Source organism: Nelumbo nucifera, chromosome 1 (assembly GCF_055504915.1).
Source record: "Nelumbo nucifera cultivar China Antique chromosome 1, China Antique-T2T, whole genome shotgun sequence".
Taxonomy (NCBI): Eukaryota; Viridiplantae; Streptophyta; class Magnoliopsida; order Proteales; family Nelumbonaceae; genus Nelumbo; species Nelumbo nucifera.
In genome coordinates, this window is record NC_142649.1 from 158,401,895 (window position 1) to 158,412,138 (window position 10,244).

At 37.4% G+C, this 10,244-nt stretch overlaps 1 protein-coding gene across 3 annotated transcripts; it reads left to right on the forward strand.

Moving 5' to 3' along the window:
• Positions 1 to 149: 149 nt before the first annotated feature.
• LOC104602838 (Translation initiation factor 2, small GTP-binding protein) lies at positions 150 to 10,006 on the forward strand. 3 transcript variants are annotated; one of them, XM_010266686.3, is made up of 8 exons: positions 150 to 423; positions 667 to 723; positions 1,166 to 1,256; positions 1,772 to 1,841; positions 5,673 to 6,003; positions 7,173 to 8,210; positions 8,719 to 8,868; positions 9,080 to 10,006. In XM_010266686.3, the coding sequence occupies exons 2-8, from the start codon at positions 685 to 687 to the stop codon at positions 9,512 to 9,514; spliced, it is 2,154 nt and encodes a 717-aa protein (XP_010264988.1). In that variant the 5' UTR covers positions 150 to 423; positions 667 to 684; the 3' UTR covers positions 9,515 to 10,006. The 3 variants fall into 3 exon arrangements, with proteins under 3 accessions (XP_010264988.1, XP_010264989.1, XP_088751067.1); XM_010266687.3 differs by having other exon boundaries at positions 153 to 423; positions 667 to 711; XM_088894941.1 differs by lacking the exons at positions 150 to 423; positions 667 to 723 and adding an exon at positions 947 to 1,010.
• Positions 10,007 to 10,244: the final 238 nt, after the last annotated feature.

Sequence of the window (10,244 nt, forward strand, 5' to 3'; positions counted from 1 at the left end):
AATTTTCGAAGACAATTTTACCCCTATTTAGATATACCATATATGTAAATTTTTTAAATATCTCATATTGGTTTCGGGTGAATCGGGAGGCTAGAATAGTAAAAAGGGATTTGAAGTTAAGATTTAAGAAACCTAACAGGTTCGATTCAGACAGACCCGTGGGAAGGATTGAAGGAAAGAGAAGTACAGAACCGGAGAAGCCGGAGGCACCGCAGCGAGTCTAGGCGTCGGCTCGCAACTCAATCAACTCTATCCTATCAATCATTCACCTCAAGCGGTTTCGCCGGTCACCGTTTTCCGGCAAGTAGTGCATTAGAAGGAGCTTCTCTACTCTGAAATCGACAAGTCCCTTCGAAAAACATTATCTTTGAGTCCTACTGATTCTTAACTCTGGAATTGACAATCTTTCATGACGGGATTTAGGTAAAATATGTAGCAACCTCCACCCAATGTTGTAAGTTCAAGCGTATAAACGAGATGGAGGGAACCCGGATTTTTTTTTTCTTTTGTGTGTGTGAAATCACCAATTTTGAAACTCAAGTGACCAATTGCAGAGAGCAAGTTCAGAAAGTCTTATTAAAAGATTGTGGTCTTTATTACTCCTATATTTATTTATTTTTTATCACAATATGCAATTGAATCTTTGCCCATTGTTTGTTCTGTTAGATGCTAGCACACTTATGAATGGCGTGGAGAGAGATAAGGAAAAAGGTGGGCTGTAAGGTATCAATTAACCCATTTGAATGTGATATCTATTTTTTGCTTATGAATGTGACTTGCACGCGCTGAACTGTCCCTAAATTATACAGCCTTGTTAGTACTAGAATTTAGAAAACATGGAGGATACAAGTTTTAGAAACTTGCTTACATGGATGCAATGAATTTCTATTCCAAATGATTTCCCTCAACCTGTTCTTTATAGGAATATGCATTTTCAGTTTGGTTGTGTTTGTAATAATTGGAGATAACAAGATGGAGGAAAAGATAAAATGAGAAAGAACACTCTTGAGGTAGCATGCTATATTGTATGGTCTGTTAATTTGGGCTTATGTACTCAAATAAGAATTTTAGAATAAAAAAATTTATTTAATGAATAACACAATAGTTAACATTTGCTCCATTGATAGTGCTTAATAGGTTTTACATGAATTTTCCTTTTTCCCAGGGTATCTATGTTAATATTCTAAGAGCTTTGAACTCAACTGGCATAGGAGATGGAGTACGGTTAATTTCTACATCTGTCTGGGGCTTACCAGGTAAATCTTATTTCATGTTACTTTCTTATATTTTCTATTTTTGGCATGTGGTGTTGGGGGTGGGTGGGGAGGGGGGGGGTGCGTGGGTGCAAATATGGGCTTTAGCACTAATGGAGTTAAGAAATTTCAGGGGACATATGCTGGGGGACTATGGTTATAATGCTGGTTTAGAAGAGTAATTTGGCAAAAATCTATATGCTGAAGCTGAAATTCATGTTTACCTGCTGATTTTATTTCTATCTTGTTTAATAGCTTGTTAGTTCAATCAGACTGCAAAATATTCTGTATGTTAGGTCCGTAACTGGTCTAACCTTCCCAACAACCTGGGTATCTGGAACCAGCATTGGGTAATGTTTTTTTTTTTTTTTCTTGACATCTATAACAACTGTGAAGTTGTTAATTAAATCGCAAATTACCCATCAGAAATGGAAAAGAATGAAAGTAAGACAAGCACAAGTCAGATCAAGTTTGATTTTATATTCAGATCTATGATCACTATGAATTTTCTAATGCAGAACATTATGTTAGTGCAACCTTCCAAGGTCCTGAAAGCTGCATTGTTTCTAACAAACCATGCTCTATTCGGTAAGTTGATTCTTTGGTCTTTTCTTTATCTCCTTTCCTTTATCCTTCTTTTACCTTTTATTATTGAGTGCTCTGGCATCTAGCCAACCTTTATCAACATATTTCAAAACTTTCTGTTGTGTCAATACTTTTTGTTTATGAAAATGAACAGTTTACTAGTCTTTTCCTTAACTAGGGACTTCCGACATTTATATGGAAAAAGGTTTCATTATCAGGTCTAATAGGGAGATTCCCTACATGACCCTGCCATATTTCTTCCAAGTTGGTGAATCATGTCCTTGAACCAGATTGTCCATTGAGTAGGGGATCCTCTGGATTTGCCACACTATGGATTCCATTATTTCTTTGGTTCCATGGAAATCAACAATAAAATATGACTTTGTTCACAGAAGCCCTTTAATATTACTTTTGGGCAAGTGAGGATATATTGCCAGTTATCGCTTATCAATTGTCAGCTCCCAAAAGTTTTGGTATAATATAACCATATTCCATATTAGCCTTATGTTAGCAATGAAGCAAAAGGGTGAGAAACCAATTCTAGCAAATATCTTAGCAAATAAACCTTCCATATAAAGAAGCAAATCTTGGTTGGAATTTAGGTCCTCATATCCAACGCCTAGGATAGGGGTGCTCATGTAGGAATGGCAACGGGGAGGTTCGGGGCGGGGATCATATTCCTGTCCCCGATCCCCGCCAGGCATAAAATTTGTCCTCCATCCCCGACCCCCAATGGGGATGGGTTCCCCGTGGGGACCCGAATCCCCAAAATTTTTTAGATAACAGTTTTTAAAAAAACTACTTAAAATAAATAAAAATTTTAAATTATAATATATATATATAAAATCAGGGTCGGGGCGGGGCGGGGCGGGGACCTCAATCCCCAAAACCGAACCAATATCTTTGTTTTTTTAAAAATACTGAACCAACCAGTTCAGTTAACTGGATTTTTGTTTCGATTTTGGTCGGTTTTTCAGTTTTTTTTTGGGGTTTTTCTTGCTCACCCCTACCTAGGAAATGATCTGATGCAAGCTGATGGTTCTATTTGATGCCATGATGTCTAGAAAGGAATAGACTAAAGTACTGAGGAGAGATCTGAAGGCTAACAATATTACAGTAGATATGACTTGTTATCAAGTGGATTGACCGAACAGGATTCATATTGCTGGCCCAATGTAGTTGGAACTTGGGATGAGTTAAATATATTGAATACTAAGGAAAGGAACACTTGTATCATCCCTTTCTAGGGAAACTTTGAATTTTTTGAGATGGGCAAAACAGACAAGTACTTGGCAAACCGGCCTATTTGGTGTCTAAGATAGGGGTTTGGACTACTAAGTTTTCTACCAGCTCATTAGGGGTGAGCATTTGGTATGTTCAGTTAAAACCGAAACCAAATTAACCAAATGCCTAAGAGGGAAAACTGAACGAAACTGAATTAAGGCATTGTCAAAATGACCGAACCGAATTTTTTATCGGTTATTTTGCTTTAATGAAATTTGGTTAATTTGTTTTTTTGGTTAACTGAATTTTCAAATCTGAAAACTGAAATCGAAACTGAATTAGCCCAAAACCTGAAATAACTGAACCAAAAAAGCTGAAACTGAAAATTCCAGTTAACCGAAATATGCTCACCCCTACAGCTTGTAATAACCCCATATGAGTAGAATACACTCTTCTCCACAGCCATGGGGTATACAGAAGGAACCCAGGAAGCTCCCCACCAAACAATCTATCCTCCTTTGGCATCTGGTATGGTCAACCCCCCTCCCAAACTTAAAGTTAAAATGGTATTACAATTATTACTGTTGAGTGGGCCGACTTGTGTTTAGTTTATTTCCTTTTAAATTAAGATGTTGTTGGGCCTTGGGCCCATTAGTCTTTATTTTTTAAAGAGTTGTAATTACTTAGGTTGAGTTGCCGCCCTACTTAGGGCATCTTTGTAATATCTCATACTTAAGTTAATTATAAATAGAATGAGGGGCTGGCGGCTAGGGTTAAGTTAATCTATCCTAGTCGACCTTTTTCTCTTTTCTTCCCTTTCCTTTGTCTCTTGCTGAAATCCCCAACTTTCTACTCTTCCTTTCACAAGAAGCTTGGCCGAAATCAGCACATAAGGTTTTCTACTATTACTTTGGAGAGTTTTTTTTCTAATCAATAACAAAAGCTCACATTTGTTCAAAAAAATCTCTGCTACCCAAATAACCAAGTAGAGAGAGGGATAAAAGGCAACCCGTGTACCTTGTCACCTACAAGAATTTAGAAGTAGAAACAGAGCAATTTACACATCTGATCATGGCCCAGGTTTTCCCAATTGAAGACTTTTCCTAGTTGTCCCGCTTTAGCAAATGTATCAGCAACAACATTAGCAGACTGCAGACTGTGGCACCCACTTGAACATATAGACAGTTTTGACATTTAATCATTTAAAATATACAGGTTTCTGATAAAAAATTATTTAGAATATGCAGCTTTCCATCTAACAAATTAGTGCTTCATGTGCAAGAGATGTGGTTCATACGTTTATTCAATGTGAGGTTGTTGATTTTTTTGGAGGTCCTTTTCTTTTCTTTTCTTTTCTTTTCTTTTTTTTTTTTTTTTTTGATCAGCAACACAGAAAAAAATTGATTAATTATGAGAGAAACATGATTACAACAAGAAGTTGTGAAAGGAACCAGCTACAGAAGCTGCCCCAAACTACATTTGAGCCCAAAACATATGTGTTCTATGTACCCCTTGCTTGGCTAAGCTATCTGCCAAGCTATTAGCAGTCCTCACCCATTTCACTCGGATTAACATGTCCTGTGACAGCCATTTGAATTTTCTGAATTCATTCCTCAAATTCCATGCCACCCCTCCCCTTTAACTCCTTTTCTTTTGTTTATTCAGGAGAGGCCATTACTTGGTGTAATGGTAAAATCTCAGGCTGTCAAGTGTGAGAACACTTCGAATCTGAGAGCAGTCACTTTGTGCAAAAAAAAAAAAGCCAAAGGTTAGGACTGTATCCAGTTCAGCTCTCCCTAGGTCACAGATAGCTGGGGGCCTGGATCCAATATTGGGTAATGGCCTTTTTCTTTTTCTTTTTTTTTTTAATTTAGAAGATAGCAGTTTAGGCCAACATAATTACACAAGATCTTCTCTTGGCCTATTACTACTGGTAAGAAATAAATATTGTTTGGAGTGTAATTATGCTGAGGCATATGGAGGAAGAGGAACATAAGAATATTTGATGGGAAACAACATAACAACAGTAGTGTTTAAGTGTTCATCACTTGGTGCTAATTTTATGTTTAAGATTTCAGTTATAAATATTGTATAGTTGTACTGTTTTCTTTCTTTGGGGTGAAAACCTCTTCATTTTCCTTGTGATCCTCTCTTTATAATAAATTTAAAAAGAGAAGATTACAACGACTTTGGAAGAAATTTTGAATTTAAACTGTTCAAGCTGACCTTTCGGAATCTAGGTTCCAAGCATACTTCTGATTAATGACTTTGGATGAATTTTGTCAAAGTGCTCCATGTGTTAAGTTGATGACTATAAGCAATATATAACTAGAACAAAAATTGTTTGCCTTTTGGGGCCATCAGCTTGGGGTGCATTAATCCTATAGTCCTATTCTTTTAGTATGCATCAGTAAAGTTACAATATTTACCAATAAAAAATATGTTTATCTTTTTGGTAATAAATTGTAAGTAATAGATGTCATAGTTATCATTAGACCTTCAAATCTACCCTATATTGCTTGCTATGCTGGAGGAAAAATCAATTTATCTAATTGAGTGGTTCAACCTAAAATGTCTCTATGTGGTTCCAATGTGTTCAACTTTTTGCAGGTATTTTCATGCAAGTTCAGAGCTATTTTATAAGAGAAAAAGTGATGAAGCATTTGGTTTAAAAGCTCCCAAGAAAGAGAAGTATGTGAAAAGGGACAATAGGACCCAACCACCTGTTGAAGCTCCATATGTAGCTCCTAAACCAAAAAGAACGACAAAATCATTGCCTGATAGAACAATCGACATCTTTGAAGGCATGACTATTTCTGAACTTGCCAAGCGCACGGGTGAATCAATAACTTCACTGCAAGATATCCTTATAAATGTTGGGGAGAAAGTTGAATCAGAGTTTGACCCTATCAGCATTGACATTGCAGAGCTGGTTACCATGGTATTTTCCTTCTCTGCTTGTCAAGTTTTGTTTTTTAAACTAATCAAGTCAAGATGCACAATTGTCTAAGTGTTGTCTGGGCACCTTTGGCTGGGTAACGTGCCTAAATGCCTTGACTGGGTGCCTGCCTTGGCATAAAAAATGACAAGGCAAGCACCTTATTATAACATCTTCATATTCCTTTTTCTTATCAATATTTGTGTTTAAACATTCTATCATATAATAGATATATCATTTTCACTTTTTTTGAAGTATTATTATTGAAATTTAAAAGATCAAAGTGTTTTGAAAAGAGAAAAAGAAAGGAACAATAGAAATTTAAAGATATTTCTTTTTTCCATTCTCTTTGTCTCTCTCTGACATTAAATAAAACGGCAGTTCCATCCTTGTTTTTTTTTTCTTTTTTACTTTCTATCTTTAATTTTTTATGATATAAAATTATAGCCTTCTTTAGTTGCTAATTGATATAAATTGCTTTATTAAATACTTATCATATTTAGTAATTATTTTTGAAAATATTGAATTTAATATATTTAAAATATCTTTATCTATTAGATATGATAATTTGCCATGTTGTGAGAGGAAATTTAATTAATGTTCTTAATAAAGAGAATGCTATTTTTTCAATTAATATGCATGCTGAATGGTATGTAAAACTAGAGAACTAAAAATTAACAGATCTTATCTGTTAGATTTGAATTGGGATCTGCTCCTCACACCGACCTCACAGGCACATCCCACCGTGTATTGGGCACATCCCACCGGACTCGTTAGATTTGGATATTGTATACCATTAATAACTGAAACTAAAAATTATTAGAATATTAAAATGAACTAGAAATGGCTTTGATATTGTATTATAATAAATAAAATGACTAAAGTCTTGAACCTATGACCCTTTGGTTAACATGCAACATACCAACTTTACTAAAAGATACATTTTCATTTTATGTTAATATATGTACAAACACAAACAAATATATATGTATGTAAATATATGTATAATACATACATGTATACATCCATCAAATATAATCCGATTGGGGTGGATCAATATTTGATGTGGATCACCTCAATTGGATCAGATTTGAATTCAGATTCTGAAAAATAGATACCATTTGCAGCCCTAAGTTTATGGGCTAGTAACTTTGGTTTTCAATCTTTGACAGGAAGTTGGAGTAAATGTTAGAAGGTTACACTCAAATGAAGGTGTAGAACTACTACCACGTCCAGCAGTAGTTACAGTTATGGGTCATGTTGATCATGGGAAAACCTCTCTCTTAGATGCCCTGCGTCAAACATCTGTGGCTGCTAAGGAAGCTGGAGGCATCACCCAACACCTTGGTGCATTTGTTGTGGACATGCCATCGGGAGCATCCATCACATTCCTTGACACACCAGGCCATGCAGCATTTAGCGCAATGCGAGCAAGAGGTGCAGCAGTCACAGACATAGTGGTGCTTGTGGTAGCAGCTGATGATGGTGTGATGCCTCAAACTCTAGAGGCCATGTCACATGCAAAAGCAGCTAATGTCCCAATTGTTGTTGCAATCAATAAATGTGATAAACCAGCTGCAGACCCAGAAAGGGTGAGAATCCAGCTTGGTTCTGAAGGCTTGGCATTAGAGGAAATGGGTGGAGATGTTCAGGTGGTTGAAGTTTCAGCAGCAAATAAGACTGGTCTGGATAAATTGGAGGAAGCTCTTCTTCTCCAGGCTGAGATGATGGATCTAAAGGCACGTGTGGAGGGACCTGCTCAAGCTTACGTGGTAGAAGCAAGACTTGACCGTGGAAGGGGCCCTTTGGCTACTGCAATTATAAAGGCAGGTACCTTGGTCCCTGGGCAACATGTGGTGGTCGGTGCAGAGTGGGGACGAATAAGAGCTATCAAGGATATGGTCGGGAGGGTGACAGATATGGCACGACCTACCATGCCTGTAGAGATTGAAGGGCTAAGGGGACTCCCAATGGCTGGTGATGATGTCATAGTTGTAGAATCAGAAGAGAGAGCAAGAATGCTTAGTGCAGGCAGGAAAAAGAAGCTGGAGAAAGATAGGCTTCAGAAGATTGATGAAGGGAGGATAGAAACTCCTGATTTATCAGAAGAGGTGCCTGATAGGGTTGAGATGCCAATAGTAATTAAAGCAGATGTGCAGGGTACTGTTCAAGCGGTCACAGATGCACTGAAAAGTCTAAACAGCCCCCAGGTATTACTCCGTCTGTGTATATGCTAATTATGACTGGATTATCTTTTCTTTTTTCCTCCCTCAGGGCGGAGGCCTATTTGTTGGTCGTTTGGAAATGTTGCAGCCCACCATTGATGGTGGTGCTTTGACTTCAGGCCACAATTGGTTGATAGTTTATCATTTGGGTTTTCCAACCATTCTAGAACCCATTCGTCACTAGAGCTTACCTTACTTGGATGTCCCAACAGTTCCACTAGTTACTACCTTTGTATGTGCATGAAATTTCAGAGTTACAAATTTTGGGTTAGAACCATCAACCATCCGGCAGTTGCATATCCTTCTGATGATCCATGAAATAAGCACACATAGTGCGGGGTTCAGTTTATTTGGTGTAGAAGTGGTTTTGCCCTTCTGGAAAATCGAATACAGTTCCAACGTGAGAAATGGTGAAATTTTACTGAGAACTTGCATATTCTGACTTCTGTTATCTACTTTATGCTAATTCTTCCTTTTTAAATCCCACTGCCAGGTTTTTGTGAACATAGTACATGTTGGAGTTGGCCCAATATCTCAATCAGATGTGGACTTAGCACAAGCTTGTGGTGCATGCATAGTTGGATTCAATATACGAAACCCACCCAATTCTGTTAGCTTAGCAGCAAATCGAGCCAATATAAAGGTATTGATGCTTCATTATGTTGTTCAAAGTCATCTCTTGTGTCATCCATGTTGCATGTTGTTCAACTTATTTAGTGTAAAAATGGAAATTATATTGAAGATACATGGAAAGAAAGTATTTGGTATTAAGGTTTTTCTCTGGGGGATGAGGAAGTCTGAAGTGTTTGTAGTTAGACAGGAACTTATGTTACTACCTAATTCTCTGACCACAGATAATGCTGCATCGTGTGATCTACCACCTTTTGGAAGATGTGGGCAATTTTATTGTAGAGAAGGCTCCTGGAACTCAAGAGACACAGATTGCTGGAGAAGCCCAGGTTCTGAACATCTTCGAGCTTAAGGGAAGGAGCAAATCAAAAGGAGAGGATGTGAAGATTGCAGGTTGTCGGGTTCTTGATGGTTGTGTCGCCAAGTCATCAACCATGAGGCTGTTAAGGAGTGGGGAAGTTGTTTTTGAGGGATGTTGTGTGTCACTGAAGCGGGAGAAGCAGGACGTGGAGACTGTTGGAAAGGGGAATGAATGTGGCCTTGTGATCCGCGATTTTGATGATTTCCAGATCGGAGATATCATCCAGTGCTTGGAGCTAGTGAAAAGGAAGCCAAAGTTTGTCTCATCAGAAAGTGGGGCTGTTCGGATAGAGTGCTGATAATTCATGGGAAAGACGCAAGTCATTGTTTATTTTGGTAGTATAGGATAGAAATTTTGTTTTCTTTTTTAACAACTTAATTTTATTTGCTTTGGTCTTTCTAATAATCATAGGAAAAGACGTGGGAAATTTTGATATTTAAGGGTCCCCTCCTAGTCACCACAATCACCAGTATTATTGATTGTCACTGTATCTCACCATCAAGGACAAGGAGTATGTTTGCGAGTAGGTTGGCAAGGAGAAGAGGAGGTTGTTCAAGAAATGGGTGTTGGGCATATTGATGACAAGAAGGGGCCGTCGGATATTTTATCTTGTATACGAGCATTAAGAAATCACAGAGGGGGTTAGATTATATGTCAAAACCGTTGTCTTATAAATTTTCCTTGCTTCTTAACAGGGTTTATTTCATGCCAGTCAGTTGAACGCACAGAAAAAAATGTTGTGGCTTTTTTTTTATTGCATTCTGCAATTCATGACATTTAAAGAGCATAATTTTCATTGTAGACTTGTATTAACAACATTTCTTATATAGTTCGCTAGTACCCTTCCATGATTTCTTCAGCTTGCCACCAGTGAAAATGAATATTAAATGTCACCAATGGGTTACATCTAAACGAATACTGCAGTGCAAATGTGCAATGGAGTGGAGCCCCATTCCAATTCCAGAAGGAAAGGGATTTCTTCAGCTTGTTCGTATTATAAATTTTTGTCACAATTATTAATTGAGCTT